Consider the following 20,276-nt stretch of genomic DNA (forward strand, 5'->3'; position numbering starts at 1 on the left):
TAATACTAACCCTAATACTAATCATGATTCCAATCCTAATAATAATAATAATGCAAATGCTAATCGTAATTTCAATCCCGATAATAATACTAATGTTAATGCTAATCATAATTCCAATTCTAATCCTAATCATAGTCATAATCCTAATACTACTACTTATACTAATACAAACTATAATCTCAACGCTAATGATAATGGCAATCGTAATCCTAATTCTAATACTAATCTTTATACTAATCCCTATATTAATGCTAATGATAATATGCTAATGCTAATGCTAATCCTAATGCTAATGCTAATGCTAATGCCAATCCTAATCTTAATCATAATCATAATCTTAATCATAATCATAAAACTGACACTAATTCTAACCCTAATACTAATCATAATTCCAATCCTAATAATAATAATAATAATAATGCAAATGCTAATCATAATTTCAATCCCAATAATAATATTAATGTTAATGCTAATCATAATTCCAATTCTAATCATAATCATAGTCATTATCCTAATACTACTACGTATACTAATACAAACTATAATCTCAACGCTAATGATAATGGCAATTGTAATCCTAATTCTAATACTAACCTTTATACTAATCCCTATATTAATGCTAATGCTAATGCTAAGACTAATGCTAATACTAATGCTAATGCTAATGCTAATGCTAATGCTAATGCCAATCCTAATCTTAATCCTAATCATAAAACTGACACTAATACTAACCCTAATACTAATCATAATTCCAATAATAATAATAATAATAATAATAATAATAATAATAATAATAATAATAATAATAATAATAATAATAATAATAATAATAATAATAATAATAATAATAATAATAATAATAATAATAATAATAATAATAATAATAATAATAATAATAATAATAATAATAATAATAATAATAATAATAATAATAATAATAATAATAATAATAATAATAATAATAATAATAATAATAATAATAATAATAATAATAATAATAATAATAATAATAATAATAATAATAATAATAATAATAATAATAATAATAATAATAATAATAATAATAATAATAATAATAATAATAATAATAATAATAATAATAATAATAATAATAATAATAATAATAATAATAATAATAATAATAATAATAATAATAATAATAATAATAATAATAATAATAATAATAATAATAATAATAATAATAATAATAATAATAATAATAATAATAATAATAATAATAATAATAATAATAATAATAATAATAATAATAATAATAATAATAATAATAATAATAATAATAATAATAATGCAAATGCTAATCAAAATTTCAATCCCAGTAATAATACTAATGTTAATGCTAATCATAATTCCAATTCTAATTCTAATCATAGTCATAATCCTAATACTACTACTTATACGAATACAAACTATAATCTCAACGCTAATGATAATGGCAATCGTAATCCAATTCTAATACTAATCTTTATACTAATCCCTATATTAATGCTAATGCTAATATGCTAATGCTAATGCTAATGTCAATCCTAATCTTAATCATAATCATAATCTTAATCCTAATCATAAAACTGACTCTAATACTAACCCTAATACTAATCATAATTCCAATCCTAATAAATATAATAATAATAATGCAAATGTTAATCATAATTTCAATCTCAATAATAATACTAATGTTAATGCTAATCATAATTCCAATTCTAATCCTAATCGTATTCATAATCCTAATATTGCTACTTATACTAATACAAACTATAATCTCAACGCTAATGATAATGGCAATCGTAATCCTAATTCTAATACTAATCTTTATACTAATCCCTATATTAATGCTACTGCTAATATGCTAATGCTAATGCTAATCCTAATGCTAATGCTCGTGCTAATGCTAATTCCAATCCTAATCTTAATCCTAATCTTAATCATAATCATAATCATAATCATAATCATAAAACTGACACTAATACTAACCCTAATATTAATCATAATTCCAATCCTAATAATAAAAATAATGCGAATGCTAATCATAATTTCAATCCCGATAATAATACTAATGTTAATGCTAATCATAATTCCAATTCTAATCCTAATCATAGTCATAATCCTAATACTACTACTTATACTAATACAAACTATAATCTCAACGCTAATGATAATGGCAATCGTAATCCTAATTCTAATACTAATCCTTATACTAATCCCTATATTAATGCTAATGCTAATATGCTAATGCAAATGCTAATGCTAATGTTAATGCTAATGCCAATCCTAATCTTAATCCTAATCTTAATCATAATCATAATCTTAATTCTAATCATAAAACTGACACTAATACTAACCCTAATACTAATCATAATTCCAATCCTAATAATAATAATAATAATAATAATAATAATAATAATAATAATAATAATAATAATAATAATGCAAATGCTAATCATAATTTCAATCCCAATAATAATACTAATGTTAATGCTAATCATAATTCCAATTCTAATCCTAATCATAATTATAATCCTAATACTACTACTTATACTAATACAAACTATAATCTCAACGCTAATGATAATGGCAATTGTAATCCTAATTCTAATACTAATCTTTATACTAATCCCTATATTAATGCTAATGCTAATATGCTAATATTAATGCAAATGCTAATCCTAATGCTAATGCTAATGCTAATGATAATGCCAATCCTAATCTTAATCCTAATCATAAAACTGACACTAATACTAACCCTAATACTAATCATAATTCCAATCCTAATAATAATAATAATAATAATAATGCAAATGCTAATCCTAATTTCAATCCCAATAATAATACTAATGTTAATGCTAATCATAATTCTAATTCTAATTCTAATCATAGTCATAATCCTAATACTACTACTTATACTAATACAAACTATAATCTCAGCGCTAATGATAATGGCAATCGTAATCCTAATTCTAATACTAATCTTTATACTAATCCCTATATTAATGCTAATGCTAATATGCTAATGCTAATGCTAATCCTAATGCTAAAGTTCATGCTAATGCTAATCTTTATACTATCCTAATCTTAATCCTAATCTTAATCATAATCATAATCTTAATCCTAATCATAAAACTGACACTGATACTAAACATAATACTAATCATAATTTCAATCCTAATAATAATAATAATAATGCAAATGCTAATCATAATTTCAATCCTGATAATAATGCTAATGTTAATGCTAATCATAATTCCAATTCTAATCCTAATCATAGTCATAATCCTAATACTACTACTTATACTAATACAAACTATAATCTCAACGCTTATGATGATGGCAATCGTATTCCTAATTCTAATACTAATCTTTATACTAATTCCTATATTAATGGTAATGCTAATCCTAATGCTAATGCTAATTCTAACACTAATGTTAATCCTACTCCTAAACCTAATTATAACCCTAATTAATCCTAATCCTAATCCAAATACTAATTCTAGTATTAATTCTAATGGTAATCTTATCCATAATATTAATCATAATCGTATTGGTAATCCTAATTATATAATACTAATACTCATCCTAATATTAATACTAACGCCAATTCTAGTTCTAATACTAATCATAATCATAATTTTTATCGTAGTACTAATATGTAATTAATATTAATACCACTGATAATGCTAATGTTAACCTTAATGCTAATGGTAATGATAATATTAATACTAATCCCAATATGGTAATGCTAATGTTAATCTTAATCACAATTCTAACCCTAATGCTAATCTTATTCCTAATCTTTAATGTAAATCTTAATTATAATTCTAATACTAATCCTAACACTAATCATAATGATAATTATAATTTTAATACTAATACTAATATTAACACTAATACTAAAATCAATACTAATCCTTATTATAGTTCGCATTATTAGTAATTATCAAAGTAATGAAAAAAATGGTTCGATGGACACGGAAATTTGTGGCTATTTAGTGTTTTTAATATTGTATAATTTGTAGTTGATATATGCATTGCAAAAATAAGCTTTCGGCCCTACCACAATTATCTCAGTGAGACAGTGACTTTCAACATTATATAATTCTTTAAGCAAAATAAGTAAAATGATTACCAAACAATTTGATGATAGTAAAAAAGGCAGCAAAATATATCGAGTATAATTTACATAATTTTAGTTTATCATAATATACGTAAAATAAATCATAATTGTACAGGAATATATGATCCATTTCAAGCTTCCTTATTGTTCATTGCTACTGTTATACCAACTTCAGCTGGCCTTACAACTCAGTAATGAAGCATGTATTCAGCCTGAGGAATGGAAAGTTAAGAAAAATACATAAATAAAAAATTAATATTATTACAATTATTGTTTAATAGGTTAAGTAAAAGGAATCCTAATTCCCGATAATTAAAAAAAAAAAAAAAAAAAAACGTGAGTCTCGCCACTATAAAAGAAGCAAGATACATAAGTGTAGCGAAATCAGACATTTCAATCCAAATTGAAGCTTTTCAAATTGCTATAGGTCATGACTATAATTAAACTTAAGAACTGTAAATTAGGTGTGAAAAATTGGGATAAGGCGTTGGATGGCTTTTATATTTGCGTGAGATAAAGTAAAAACAAATTTAGGAAAATATATTAATCTCATTGAATATATATATGGTCAACATTTTAATTTGAAATTCGGTAACTACTTTGATTTGAATTTGAAAGTTAAACGCTGAAATTCGGTGACTATTTTTGTTTGATTGATTCATATGATTTGAGTATGATATGCAAATCATTAATATACGTTCCAAAAACAACCACCAAGAAAATATATGTATAAATTTGAATTTTATTAGCTGATATTTGATTTAAATTACATTTGTTCATTTGTATCATTATGTTCCGAAGTATCGAAGGAAATAATAATAATAATAATAATAATAATAATAATAATAATAATAATAATAATAATAATAATAATAATAATAATAATAATAATAACACTAATTCTGGAAACTAAGTAAAATTCGAAAAAAAAGGAAAATGTGTAAAATTAATAAAAAAAATTAAAAATTTAATCAATTATAAATTATCACAAAATCAATGCTCAAATAATAATAAAATCACTTGATTAAGACGACCATATATTAAGGAAATCAACAAAAAAGTCACTATATCCTTTTTATTTTTTGTTGCACGTGTGAAATGATTTCTGGAAGTGAAGTTAGTCCAAAGAAATGGTTTTTAAAAAACATTAAGAAACCTATTTTTGATTGTGTGTTTATAAACTACCATAATAAGATTAATTATAAATAATGTGACTACAAATAAAGGAAAGAAATAAAAAATAATTATAGAAACAAATTAACAAAATTAAATGCACTCGGAAATAGGGAAAAAAAATGAGAAAAAGACCGATACCACATAGGATGTGACTGGGACGACACATAGGTATGCAAAATGTGGATTTTTTAAGCTATGAGGATTTCAATTTATATAAATATCGATAGAGCAAATCGTGCAATTTGATATCAATTAATTCAAGTAATTACATTAATAAAGGAATGAAAAACTTAAGGTGACATACATAAAAAACAATAAAAATAAGATTATTCAATATGATTTTATAGATTGATAAAAGGCAAATAAAGAAATATTTAATTTAAAATTCAAATTGTTAATGTGGGAAAGAAAAAAAAAATTATGATATCATTTACATACATAGAATAATAACATTATTGAATTGTTGTCCAAAACAATGTTATCGTGAAGTTCATCATCGTGAGCCGAAAATATGGCAACGCTTGCATGTGACCGCAATTTAATTTCCTTTTTTACAATGTTACCGGTTACTACGTACACAATGATGATATCCATGTATGTACAACATCAAACAAACAAAAAATAAATAACTCAAATTAAAAGAAAGAAAAAAAAAAAAGACAATCTAAACAAAAGGGTTGAGTTGATGAATAAATTACGGCACTACAATGAAACAAAAGATTTATTCATTGCAAAATATAAAAATCATTTCTTGAAAAATTTTTAATATGTAAACTACAATAACGAACAATAATGCTTTAGTTAAGTCAATAAAAAACACTACAATGAAACAAAAATAAGAACGTAAAATTTAAATGAAAATAATATTGGCATGAAGAATAACATTAAAAAAAATCAACAAAAATAAATTAAAAGGGATATATATATAAAGAATAACGTATTCACAAAAATAAAAACAAATAAAAGTGAATAACAAACAAAAAATAAGAATGACAGAATTATCAATATTTAGCAAACAACAATACATTGGAAAACAATAAGAAGGAATAATAATGCAAAAAAGAATATCAAGAACAAAAAAATAAGAATGAAATCCAACAATTTTTTTTATCAAGAACTACTAAACGTTCAAATGAAAACAAAAAAGTTAATGGGGAATAAAAAATGAAAACAGAGCAAACAAAAAAAAATTACGTGTGTTGTGGCTGGCTATGTGAATAAATAAGTGAAAACAATAGAGTATTTATAGTGTTTAGGATGTGGTGTAATAAGATTTTTTAGATTTTGATAAATTAGGAAATTATATTATGATTAATATAATTGTGTAATTAATGTAGAAGAAATCCGGATTGATTGAATATAAATGGGTAAATTATAAGATTTCCATGATTTGTATACTAAAAAAATGATATTTACGGAAATAATCATAGAAAAAATGTGGATTGTTTGAATGTAAATTGAAACGTATAATTGTATTACAAACTAATTATTCCATCGGTTGAAAATAGCGGATTTGGTGGAGGAATAAGATTTATACTTTAATAAAATGTGTAATCAATAGTACATTACATGAAAAGAAAAAAAAAAAGGTTGAATAAAATACTTAGTAATGAATAGATAATTGAAAAACTAATTGAAAAAAAAATGAAAAACACAAAAAGTAAGCATGTATTTGAGGCAAATTAAGTTTCGGGAATAAAATAGTTGATTGAGTTGTTTTCGACTAACAATTTGAGGCAGATTATCGCCACCTAACTGTTTATATATATATATATATATATATATATATATATATATATATATATATATATATATATATATATATATATATATATATATATATATATATATATATATATATATATATATATATATATATATATATATATATATATATATATATATATATACTATTTATCAATAGTATATAAATTTGATAAAGATTTTAATTGATATTGTTGGTTTTCTAATCCGAAATATAGTTAAAAAAAAAAAATCAAATTCTATAATGATTAATAAATAATGTACAGCATTATATAATAAATATATTTAAACACAACAATAAACATTTCGAATTCTACTAATATTAATTTAGTTTTTAAAATGTATCAAAGTTGTTATGATATAATATATTATTTCCATATTAAAATACTAATTAATGATTCGGGCAACTTTTTGGTAAGTTAGACAAATCGTCAATTAATGCTGGTAAATAAAAATGGAATATATCAAAGTAATAAATAATGACATGTGTCAAAATGAATAGGATGACATGTAGATTTCCACGTGTCGATGACATGGATGCCAAATGTCGAAATTCTAAGCAATGAGGGTTTCAATTTATATATTATATAGATTAATTCTTATGACTTTAAATATTTTGGGCCTAGTTTTAACTAATTTATGGGCTGAACTTCATTTTTCATTAGGCCCAACTGGACTTAGAACTGAATGGTGGTAAGTTGGGCCTAGTGTCCAAATCTTGAACAAATAAGTTAATGCACCTTCACAAGCATATATTGTCCAAATATTACTTTATTATGAATGGATTATTAGACGAGACAACGAACGGAAGTGGGGGTATGAAGAGACAGGTGGTGGCCGCTATAAGTGGTGGTGGAGTTGGGGCGGCAACCAGACAGACAATAACAAACTTGTTTATCACATTCAGCGTCCTCAAAGCGACCGATTGTCCAACATCCTATGGCGCAAGCACGTGGCTCGCATACCTCCTTTGGGTAACACCTTGTTGTCATTCTCTTCGTGCAGTTTTTTCTCCCATCCGCATCATTTACTAGTACTCCTGCATATATATATATGTTTTCAGTCATCGAACATTAATATTGCAAATGAGAGAGAGAGAGAGAGAGAGAGAGAGAGAGAGAGAGAGAGTCCATTACTACCAGAGATGAATAGTAAGAGCAATATGGTGATGACAATCTGGAATTGCTTGTCCATGTTTCTTTGTGATGAGTTGCTATAAAAATTGCATGTTTTATAGCCGTTTCTCTTGGCAGATTGATAATGTGCATTAATTACGTATCAATCTTTCTTTAATGAACTTATCATCGTCAACAGCACAATATAAATTTAATCGTATTCTCATCTTATCTGCACTAGTCAACAACACAATATAAATTTAATCGTATTCTCGTCTTATCTGCACTAATCTCGACACTACTAACCTATGATATGCACCATTACTTACCGTAGATTTGAGGATCATGCTTCCTTCGTTGTACTAACAATTGATTTGATCTTACTGTCTTTCACCTAACAAACTATTTTCTTCTTAGTACTAATCATACTTAACAAATTTAATACTAACAATTTCATAAATTAGCATTAATATAATGGGGGATTAATGAAATGAATATTGGTGTACATGAAATTAGGCCCATATTCTCTCAATATTGGGTTTACAATTTTAAGTCCCACTGGGCCGAGAGACTGTCACTACAATTTTGTACACCAGTTGCTAATATATTTATGCAGACTTAACCAAAGTATTAACGAAACTTGAAATAGCACAGTTCTGAAATTAACCAGAAACGGAGATGGAGACGAATATAAATTGTAGGTAAAAGAAGATAAAGAGTCTAATATATATACAAACTAATTAATTAATCGATCAATTAGTAATAAACATAGCGATGAATTAATTACTAGTAACAATGTCCTGATCATCATGATTATATTAATATTAATGCATACATATAGAACTAATTAATGCAAGTAGTGACCATTACAAGCCAGTAGAGTATATATATATAGAGAGAGAAAGCTTAAGACAACAAACATGAAATAAAAAGCAATGGTTCTAGCTAGTACTACTTATTGATAAGAGAACCTTATTGTAATATATATATGTAGAGAAGTACTTAAATATTATTGCTGATCAGTCCTCAAGCACACGATCTTCGGATGTTTGACCAATTTCAGCCCGGCCATGAGATGCTTTGCGAAGGAAGATGGCATCCGCGTTTTTGCTGCTACAGTAAAGACACGGATGCTGCGGATAATCCTTTCTACTACCCAAAATGCGTCTGGCCCTGATAACCAACTGCTTGTTCGTAATAGGTGCAGGGTGTCCATTGATAATAGCTGCCACAGTTTTAGTAAAAGCCCCACCTGCAGGACCATTTTCATCTGCAGGTTCGTCAGAAGTTAACTCATTAGGTTCACAGCCGCTCAGTAGAATTCCCTGGTCGGCTTTCAGCGGCTTCGGATGCTCATCTGGAGGCAGGCTGAACAAGATGCTGGCTTCCAAATCGAACAACTGGACCAGGTGAACTCCAATGTCCGGACTGTTTAGCCCTGTCTTGGACGACAGCTGTTCGAGATACGCTTCGTAAGGGAGCTTCCTAGGTTTATAGTTGCTGTCTTCATTATAACTCCTAGGGAGCAGCCCAACCTGTACAGGCTCTTCATCAATAAGTCCACCACTGTAGCACGAATCAGCTATTATAGTCAGCGTTGCATCTTTCGGTAAACGGTTCACATAATGCCTGAAGTCCATACCTGAAAATTAAAGCAATCAAATAATTGAATTAAATGTCCAAACAAATTAATTAAAAAACATCGAGATATATATATATATATATATATATATATATATATATATATATATATATATATATATATATATATAGGTGCACTTACAAGTAATATTATTGTCGTCGCAGGCCACTATGGCATGCCTTATTAGATCCTCATTTTGTTTATCTTTGAAAGAAATCCCATGGCCCGCGAAGAAGAAGAAGAGCCGATCACCGGGTAGGGCTTTGGCAATCATATTACCGAGTTGAGTCTTTATATTTTGACCGGTCGCTCGTAGTTTCTTACTCCCTGGTTTGTCCGTCAACACCATAATCGCTTTCCGGTCGAAACCAAATCGGCCAATCAGCATCTTCTTCATCATCTTGACGTCATTAATGCATCCATTGAGCTTGTGAGGCTCCGGGTAGTTTGGATAGTTACAGCCGACTAGCACGGCCTGCAACTTCAACTCTCTCACTATTCTTTTCTCGTTATCCATTGGATATTTTACTTGTGCTACGTTTTTTTCTTCTTTTCGTTCTAGTAATTAATTATAATATATATGTATGTACTTCTTAGAGCTCTAATTAATGGATCTATTTATACTGTTCAAGGCCTGGCTGTGTAATGGTATGTTTTAATTACAACGTAACATCAAATATATTCTTTAGCCGAAAGTTAAGTATCATATACCTTTCGTTTCTATAACCCAAATTTCTCGAACGATAATTAGTAAATATTTTTCCTGATCGATTCATGAGTTTTGTTCTTGATCTATTTTAGTAGTGATGACACACACATCGATGTTTTGTTCACAGAACAATGCTTCTGTTCTTGTTTGCAGAATATTTATCAATCATCTGGAAATTAAATCATAATTGACTTTACAACTCATTAATTCACACTTATGGTAAACTTTAATCAAAATATCATATTTGATTTTGTATTGTGTTTCTCTTAACAGTAATTAACACCTAGCTGGTTAATTAAGACAATTCTTTAACCTAAAGTTACTACTGAAAACATTAAGCTATATTATATATATATGTAAAATAATAATATGCTTTTCCTTGCCAACTGAAATTTCTCAAAACCATTAGTTGCATAACTGTTAGACTTCAAATTCAATTCATACCAAAATTTACAACCAAATGTCTTTAGCATATTCAAATTTAACATATAACCAATTTTTTATATATATTCTCTGTAATTAGAAAATTAATTTTTAATTCAATTCATACCAAAATTTATCAAAAGACCAACCAAATGTCTTTAGCATATTTAACTTTAATATATGTCTAATTGACTTTACAACTCATTAATTCATACTTCTGCAAAACTTTAATAAATTCTAAGGAATTATTAACAATATATACAATTACGCGGGCTTCAGGGCCGGCCCAGAATATATTTTTCTATATAAGGCCCGAATTGAATTGGGCTTTATGAAAGAAATTAATGGTAGAATATAATCTACAGAAGCCCATTAAATCTGAAACATAATAATAATAATGCACAAGAACGTACGAGATGTTTATGCATTAAGAAACGACAATTAAGAAAGACTTAAGAAAAATTGAAGGACATGTTAATTAGGCACAAGTACCCTTATTAGGTTCTAGGTGGGGTATTTAATTAACAATACGTGAATTTTACCAATTACCTCTGGTTCTTTAATTAATATATGATTTCAATTGAAAAAAAAATGTTTACATGTTAAGTAAATTTTTTTAATCTTTTCCATGTCTAAATTGTATGCAATTTTAGTCGATATTTCGTATTATATTTTTGAAAAAATGCACATTATTTCTACCTAATACCCGTGTTACAGAAAAAAAAACAGTCCAATACTCCTTTGTACTAATTAAAACGTCAATGCCCTCTTGGCCTCCGTGCATCTAAATATAAATGAAAGGATGCAAATGTCCTCGTGACTTCAAATGTATCACTTATCTTACAAGTATTTTGTATTTAACATATTTTTCGATACAAGGCCCAATTGAATTAGGCCTTATCTAAAAAACTCTCTCAGACTTTAAAATTTGTGAAATCAGGGAACAATTGTGCTTTACTCGGGTCAATTTTGAGCTGACTTTTGGCGTTGTCGAGGGGATTTTAAGATTTTGAGAAAAAAATTATTAGATTAGGATTGTACTTGGGTTAATTGCATCAATTTATTTCGTTCTTTTTTGGGCCAATCATGAGGACCCCTTAACAGGTGGTGTAATAACGAAAACACCCTCTGTGTTACGACCACCCCTGAAGTATTCGTCATCTAAGAAACATACAACCTAACTAATTGATCAGTTTGGATCAAGAAGAAATTAATTAGTAACTAATTACAAGTTATCTTTATTTATGATCCTTTTATTGTGACTCAAACGGGTCGAAGAGTCAGATTAAGTTCTCCGGTTGAGAAATGGATCAAAGAGGTGAAAATGGGAAGAATTTTCCAAAACAAAGTGAATTTTGTAAAGTCGTGGGCCAAAGAGGGTGTGTCTTAAAAAACAACTCGTAAATTCCGTCAAAATGATGAAAATGGGGACAACTTAAGAAAACGAAAACTACTTTGAAAACGGGTCAAAGAAGACTTCATGTTTACGAAATTGGGTATACAAACAAGAGAGACTACAGATTGCAGATTTCAAACATGATCAACGGAAAATAAGGGTCTGAATAAGGAAGCGCACCTTGGAAAATGCCGAAATAAACCGAGTGCCATGGTTTTATGACTTTATCAATGGTACACTGTTGACTTGGTCTTCAGAAGAATGCATGATACAGCTGCGTTATGAACAACTTCTAAAGCAAGAGGCCAACATTCATTCCCCTGCAAAATGTTGAAATGTAATTAGCGAGAAATTACAATTCATAATCAACATGATATTTTACTACCAAGAAAATTATAAACAAGCTGAAAATCACCTACTCAATTATGGTCCATTCATCAAAGCTCAGGCCTCGACTTCATCAATTACGTGAACAATCTTGCCTGGCCGGTGGGCTTTGCGGTAAGAGCAGTGTACTCTTGGAAAGGTGTTTTTGAGAATCGAGTATCCTTCCAAAAGTCTGGAGTAAGGAATCGAGTATCAGACATTTGAAAGTTACCTGAAATAATGAAAGCTTGAATTAGTAACCATAATATGAGTTACTCTATGAGTCAATGATGTATGATTGAGGAAACACAAACGGATCAACTAAACGATACAAATATGACAACCTGATCCAGGGATTGTAAAGACAAAATAATCATATCAACCAGTTAAACATCATCTAAAAGAGCAATCCCGATGAAACATCCTCTTAAACTTAAAGAACAATTACGGCTACACACCATCTTACAGAATAATCACAAAAAAAAAAATTCGTATTAGAGAGCACTCCTAATATCATCGTTTAATTATCATGAGTTAAATGATTCTATCAACAATACACCAAATCAAATTAGCATCTAACAAAAGTTATGGTACAATTACATTGACAAGCTCATGAATGCTAACTGTCATATACTATTTGGATTAACCAACAAAAGGAACTATTAACAACATAAAAATACACAATGCTACTTCGAATATAACACAAACTAAACTGCAAGCATACGAAACACCAATAGAAGGATGGGAAAAAAACACGAAATTGAATGCAGCAGGAAATGATTGACCTCAGTTTCCGAGGTAAAAACATACTCAGTTCCGGCAGACTGAAGAACCTTGTTACGTGTGCACACGCGCCGCCACAGTTCCAGATCCACGAGGCGCCGGAACCATCCACACGGTAACAGATCCACAGTTCCCGGTCACATTAAGCGGCACTGTGTGCGGCTTTCCGATCTTGTTACCGCAGTCTCTTCCTCCTTGATTGGAAAAGAGTGGATGCAGATTTGCTCAATTGATTTTTTTTTTATTTTTTTTTTATTTTTTGATTTTTTGATTTTTTGATTGATTTGATCTTACAATCTTTCACCAAACGGCCGAGGTTCATACCTAACTAATAACAACAATTTGATAAATTAGCATGAATGGGGATTAATGAAATGAATATTGCTATACATGAAATTAGGCCCACATTCTCACATAGTGGGTGTATTATTTTAAGTCCACTGGGCCAAGAGACTGTTAATATATAATATTTGTGCAAACTTAAGGTTAAGGTATTAAAGAAATTTGAAATAGCATAGTTGTGAAATTACAAATATAGAGTGTTTTAAAATTTTGGAGTCTTGTTACTCAAAAAAAAAAAAAAAAAAAAAAAATGAATTGGAGTCTTGGGTAGTTAACATTTCGAGAGGGACCAAATTGCAAATAATAAAATCTATAGGGACCAAAATGCAAGAGTAAATTTGTAGCTGATGACAGGTTATTGGTGTGTACAAACTACAAAGAGACAAGATATAACAAGATAAGAAAGAAATTAATTTGACCTTTTATCAGCTTGATGGTAATTAAGTTGGAGTTGTTCCACAAGATTGGTGCATAATTAATGCAAATTATATTGTTTTCTTCCAAAAACACAAGCTATATATAAAACATGCTATGTTATAACCACTATATTGTCACGTTATATATCACTCATCAGAAAAGAAACATGGACAAGAACCTGCTGCATATGATGGTCACCATATTATTGTTGTTACTATTCGTCTCCGTCTCTGGTACTCGACTTTCTCTCTCTTCTCTCTCTCTCTCTAGACACACACTCGATCACATGAAAGACACATGTTACACACAAGTACTATTGTTGGATGATTGAAAACATGCATGCATGCAGGAGCTGAGGACGGCCGCATCATATCGAAAAGGTGCAAGAAAGGAATGAGAACGAGGTGTTATCCAAAGGAGAAATGCGAGCCCCGTGCTTGTGCCATTTTCTGCAGCAGATTTGAGGATTTTGAATGTAACTATGGCTGTGTTTGTCTCTCCGATTGCGGGCCCCACAACTCCACCACCCTCACTCCTCCTCACAACCACCCACCACCACCTCTTCCCATCTTGATCAGCTTCCGTCGTTGTATGGTCTAACTATATTTAATCCATGCATGCATGCACACTTTATATTCAATTAATGGGGTATTTTATATATATATATATATATATATATTCATCATTATTATGCATGTGTGAAAGCATGCAACATATATACTATATATGCTAATTAAATAAATTTCTCTTTTGCATCTGCTATTTTATACTTAGCCTTTGAAAAACACACACACGTAAATTACAATCCCCACCATGCGGTAAGGTCTATTTACAAAAAAAACCCTCAATTTTCTATAATTACATTCACCCCTTGCAATTTGTAGATTTCTTATATTAACACCTTTTGTAGGGGTGGATGTAAGAAATTTCTAACTGCAGAGGGCTGAATGTAATTCCTCAAAAGGAAGGTGGTTTTTCATAATTACACTTTAACCCCGCAGCTTTTTCTCTTACAATATTAATTAGTTACAAAATTACATAATTAAAAGGTCATGTGTAAATTGTAGGTAAGAGAAGATAAAGAGTCTAATAACATACGAACTAATAATTAATCGATCAATTAGTATAAGAAACACAAACAGTACTGGTGAATTAACTACCAGTAACATATAGAACTAATTAATGCAAGTAGTGACCATTACAAGCCAGTATATAGAGAGAGAGAAAGATTAAGACAACAAACATGAAATAAAAAGCAATGGTTCTAGCTAGTACTACTTATTAATAAGAGAACCTTATTGTAATATATATATGTAGAGAAGTACTTAAATATTATTGCTGATCAGTCCTCAAGCACACGATCTTCGGATGTTTGACCAATTTCAGCCCGGCCATGAGATGCTTTGCGAAGGAAGATGGCATCCGCGTTTTTGCTGCTACAGTAAAGACACGGATGCTGCGGATAATCCTTTCTACTACCCAAAATGCGTCTGGCCCTGATAACCAACTGCTTGTTCGTAATAGGTGCAGGGTGTCCATTGATAATAGCTGCCACAGTTTTAGTAAAAGCCCCACCTGCAGGACCATTTTCATCTGCAGGTTCGTCAGAAGTTAACTCATTAGGTTCACAGCCGCTCAGTAGAATTCCCTGGTCGGCTTTCAGCGGCTTCGGATGCTCATCTGGAGGCAGGCTGAACAAGATGCTGGCTTCCAAATCGAACAACTGGACCAGGTGAACTCCAATGTCCGGACTGTTTAGCCCTGTCTTGGACGACAGCTGTTCGAGATACGCTTCGTAAGGGAGCTTCCTAGGTTTATAGTTGCTGTCTTCATTATAACTCCTAGGGAGCAGCCCAACCTGTACAGGCTCTTCATCAATAAGTCCACCACTGTAGCACGAATCAGCTATTATAGTCAGCGTTGCATCTTTCGGTAAACGGTTCACATAATGCCTGAAGTCCATACCTGAAAATTAAAGCAATCAAATAATTGAATTAAATGTCCAAACAAATTAATTAAAAAACATCGAGATATATATATATATATATATATATATATATATATATATATATATATATATATATATATATATATAGGTGCACTTACAAGTAATATTATTGTCGTCGCAGGCCACTATGGCATGCCTTATTAGATCCTCATTTTGTTTATCTTTGAAAGAAATCCCATGGCCCGCGAAGAAGAAGAAGAGCCGATCACCGGGTAGGGCTTTGGCAATCATATTACCGAGTTGAGTCTTTATATTTTGACCGGTCGCTCGTAGTTTCTTACTCCCTGGTTTGTCCGTCAACACCATAATCGCTTTCCGGTCGAAACCAAATCGGCCAATCAGCATCTTCTTCATCATCTTGACGTCATTAATGCATCCATTGAGCTTGTGAGGCTCCGGGTAGTTTGGATAGTTACAGCCGACTAGCACGGCCTGCAACTTCAACTCTCTCACTATTCTTTTCTCGTTATCCATTGGATATTTTACTTGTGCTACGTTTTTTTCTTCTTTTCGTTCTAGTAATTAATTATAATATATATGTATGTACTTCTTAGAGCTCTAATTAATGGATCTATTTATACTGTTCAAGGCCTGGCTGTGTAATGGTATGTTTTAATTACAACGTAACATCAAATATATTCTTTAGCCGAAAGTTAAGTATCATATACCTTTCGTTTCTATAACCCAAATTTCTCGAACGATAATTAGTAAATATTTTTCCTGATCGATTCATGAGTTTTGTTCTTGATCTATTTTAGTAGTGATGACACACACATCGATGTTTTGTTCACAGAACAATGCTTCTGTTCTTGTTTGCAGAATATTTATCAATCATCTGGAAATTAAATCATAATTGACTTTACAACTCATTAATTCACACTTATGGTAAACTTTAATCAAAATATCATATTTGATTTTGTATTGTGTTTCTCTTAACAGTAATTAACACCTAGCTGGTTAATTAAGACAATTCTTTAACCTAAAGTTACTACTGAAAACATTAAGCTATATTATATATATATGTAAAATAATAATATGCTTTTCCTTGCCAACTGAAATTTCTCAAAACCATTAGTTGCATAACTGTTAGACTTCAAATTCAATTCATACCAAAATTTACAACCAAATGTCTTTAGCATATTCAAATTTAACATATAACCAATTTTTTATATATATTCTCTGTAATTAGAAAATTAATTTTTAATTCAATTCATACCAAAATTTATCAAAAGACCAACCAAATGTCTTTAGCATATTTAACTTTAATATATGTCTAATTGACTTTACAACTCATTAATTCATACTTCTGCAAAACTTTAATAAATTCTAAGGAATTATTAACAATATATACAATTACGCGGGCTTCAGGGCCGGCCCAGAATATATTTTTCTATATAAGGCCCGAATTGAATTGGGCTTTATGAAAGAAATTAATGGTAGAATATAATCTACAGAAGCCCATTAAATCTGAAACATAATAATAATAATGCACAAGAACGTACGAGATGTTTATGCATTAAGAAACGACAATTAAGAAAGACTTAAGAAAAATTGAAGGACATGTTAATTAGGCACAAGTACCCTTATTAGGTTCTAGGTGGGGTATTTAATTAACAATACGTGAATTTTACCAATTACCTCTGGTTCTTTAATTAATATATGATTTCAATTGAAAAAAAAATGTTTACATGTTAAGTAAATTTTTTTAATCTTTTCCATGTCTAAATTGTATGCAATTTTAGTCGATATTTCGTATTATATTTTTGAAAAAATGCACATTATTTCTACCTAATACCCGTGTTACAGAAAAAAAAACAGTCCAATACTCCTTTGTACTAATTAAAACGTCAATGCCCTCTTGGCCTCCGTACATCTAAATATAAATGAAAGGATGCAAATGTCCTCGTGACTTCAAATGTATCACTTATCTTACAAGTATTTTGTATTTAACATATTTTTCGATACAAGGCCCAATTGAATTAGGCCTTATCTAAAAAACTCTCTCAGACTTTAAAATTTGTGAAATCAGGGAACAATTGTGCTTTACTCGGGTCAATTTTGAGCTGACTTTTGGCGTTGTCGAGGGGATTTTAAGATTTTGAGAAAAAAATTATTAGATTAGGATTGTACTTGGGTTAATTGCATCAATTTATTTCGTTCTTTTTTGGGCCAATCATGAGGACCCCTTAACAGGTGGTGTAATAACGAAAACACCCTCTGTGTTACGACCACCCCTGAAGTATTCGTCATCTAAGGGGAGACAACGAACGGAAGTGGGGGTATGAAGAGTGGAGTGGTGGTGGCCATGAGTGGTATTGGAGTTGGGGCGGCGGCAACCAGACAAACAATAACAAACTTGTTCATCACATTCAGCGTCCTCAAAACGACCAAGTGTCCAACATGCTATGGCACAAGCACGTGGCTCGCATTCCTCCTTTGGCCAACAATTTGTTGTCACTCTGCGCTTGCAGTTTTTTCTGCCCTCCACATCATCTACTAGTACTCCTGCATATATATATGTTTTCAATCATCGAACATTAATATTGCAAATGAGAGAGAGAGAGAGAGAGAGAGAGAGAGAGAGAGAGAGAGAGAGAGAGAGAGAGAGAGAGAGAGAGAGAGAGAGAGAGAGAGAGAGTCCAAATTAAGTACCAGAGACGAATAGTAAAAGCAATAAGAAGGTGACCATCTGCAAGTTCTTGTCCATTTTTCTTTGTTTATGGATGTTAGTTATATTGCATGTTTATTAATTTATAGTATTTTTTTGGAAGACAATGCATTAATTAGGTACCAAGCTTGTTGATGAATCAGGAAAGGATAAATTTAAATTTCTTACTATCTTCTTATCTATAATTTGTTGTTTTTTTGTCCCAATTTACGATTGTACCCTTATCTCAACATAAATCTGTATATACGTGTATAATGTACTTATTATTTATATATCTCTCTCTCCAAATTATGTACCGGACAAGGCATTGACCTCAGATGGGCCTAGAGTGGCCTAGATTAATTCTTAGTTGACTTTAAATAATTTGTGCCTAGATGTGACTAATTTATGGGCCGATATTAATTCTTCAAATAGCCCAAGCGGACTTAGAATTGAATGATCGTAAGATGACTTTAGATATTTTGGGCCGCACTTAATTCTTCAATAGGCCCAAGTAGACTTAGAATTGAATTATCGTATGGGCCCAAGTGGAATCTATTAGTGTAGGATCCGTTTACAACTTTAAGCTTGAACTAATAAGTTAATGCACTTTGACAAGCATTGTCCAAGTATTACTTTATTATTATGATGTCCTTTCTTGCAGCTTTGGTTGAAGAAAGTGACCAAACCATTCACAGTTAAGGGCATCTCCTATGTGTGGGGGTTGGGGTGGGGTGGGGGAGGGGCTGGTATGTTTAATGTGTAGGGGTAGGAGGTGGGGTGGGGCTGGGGTGGGGGTGTCATTTGAGCCTAGGGAGAAGCCCTGGGCTCTCACTCTCCTTACCTCACGTGTGTTTCACGTTTGAGGCTTTGTTCCATTTTTTTTTTCTTCCATATTAATTCTTTTTTTCTTTTCCTTTTTTCTTTTCTTTTCATTTTAGTATTTTTCTTTTTTTTTTCTTTTGTTTCTTTGTATATTTTATTTATTTATTTTAATTTTTTTTTCCTTTTTTGTTTCTTTCTTTTTTCTTTATTTATTTTCATTTTATTATTAATTTCTTTTATTTTATTTTAGTTTTCTCGTTTTTTTTCTCTAATTAGATCTTTTTAATTTAAAATAGTAATTTTATTATAAATATTCTATTAATTATATTAACATTGCGTGTTATTATATTACAAAGCATAGTTAAAAAATAAAAATGTAATAAATAACTTAATAATAGCACAACATAATTTAAAAAATCAAATACTCAAATTTATAGGTAAACACTTAAATAAAATTATTACATAATTTTCAATAATGTAATAAAAAAAATTGGCCCAAAAAATAAGAAAAAATATAACGGGCTTCTGTAGATTAAC

At 29.8% G+C, this 20,276-nt stretch overlaps 2 protein-coding genes and 3 long non-coding RNA genes across 8 annotated transcripts; 1 reads left to right on the forward strand and 4 right to left on the reverse strand.

Annotated features, from left to right (window-relative positions):
* Nucleotides 1-7,619: 7,619 nt before the first annotated feature.
* LOC148766734 (uncharacterized) lies at nucleotides 7,620-8,270 on the reverse strand. The gene is made up of 2 exons (XR_016034475.1): nucleotides 8,206-8,270; nucleotides 7,620-8,105 (listed from the first exon to the last, which is right to left on the reverse strand). It is a non-coding gene; the product is annotated as an uncharacterized LOC148766734 (long non-coding RNA).
* A 667-nt stretch (nucleotides 8,271-8,937) lies between these two features.
* LOC105976515 (metacaspase-9) lies at nucleotides 8,938-14,332 on the reverse strand. 4 transcript variants are annotated; one of them, XM_088825423.1, is made up of 5 exons: nucleotides 14,262-14,332; nucleotides 13,503-13,824; nucleotides 12,767-12,949; nucleotides 9,965-12,671; nucleotides 8,938-9,823 (listed from the first exon to the last, which is right to left on the reverse strand). In XM_088825423.1, exons 4-5 carry the CDS (start codon nucleotides 10,338-10,340, stop codon nucleotides 9,201-9,203), a joined length of 999 nt encoding a protein of 332 aa, XP_088681549.1. In that variant the 5' UTR covers nucleotides 10,341-12,671; nucleotides 12,767-12,949; nucleotides 13,503-13,824; nucleotides 14,262-14,332; the 3' UTR covers nucleotides 8,938-9,200. The 4 variants fall into 4 exon arrangements, with proteins under 4 accessions (XP_088681549.1, XP_088681547.1, XP_088681546.1 ...); XM_088825421.1 differs by lacking the exon at nucleotides 14,262-14,332 and having other exon boundaries at nucleotides 12,771-12,949; nucleotides 13,528-13,865; XM_088825420.1 differs by lacking the exon at nucleotides 14,262-14,332 and having other exon boundaries at nucleotides 12,771-12,949; nucleotides 13,503-13,861.
* A 57-nt stretch (nucleotides 14,333-14,389) lies between these two features.
* Nucleotides 14,390-14,899, forward strand: LOC148766735 (uncharacterized). The gene is made up of 2 exons (XR_016034522.1): nucleotides 14,390-14,492; nucleotides 14,609-14,899. It is a non-coding gene; the product is annotated as an uncharacterized LOC148766735 (long non-coding RNA).
* Nucleotides 14,900-15,351: 452 nt separating this feature from the next.
* On the reverse strand, nucleotides 15,352-16,877 carry LOC148766736 (metacaspase-9-like). The gene is made up of 2 exons (XM_088825675.1): nucleotides 16,366-16,877; nucleotides 15,352-16,224 (listed from the first exon to the last, which is right to left on the reverse strand). The coding sequence occupies exons 1-2, from the start codon at nucleotides 16,739-16,741 to the stop codon at nucleotides 15,602-15,604; spliced, it is 999 nt and encodes a 332-aa protein (XP_088681801.1). The 5' UTR covers nucleotides 16,742-16,877; the 3' UTR covers nucleotides 15,352-15,601.
* A 1,514-nt stretch (nucleotides 16,878-18,391) lies between these two features.
* On the reverse strand, nucleotides 18,392-19,006 carry LOC148766737 (uncharacterized). The gene is made up of 2 exons (XR_016034438.1): nucleotides 18,920-19,006; nucleotides 18,392-18,772 (listed from the first exon to the last, which is right to left on the reverse strand). It is a non-coding gene; the product is annotated as an uncharacterized LOC148766737 (long non-coding RNA).
* Between the last annotated feature and the right edge of the window lie 1,270 nt (nucleotides 19,007-20,276).

Source organism: Erythranthe guttata, chromosome 11 (genome assembly GCF_056151865.1).
Source record: "Erythranthe guttata isolate IM_541 chromosome 11, IM_541, whole genome shotgun sequence".
NCBI lineage: Eukaryota > Viridiplantae > Streptophyta > Magnoliopsida > Lamiales > Phrymaceae > Erythranthe > Erythranthe guttata.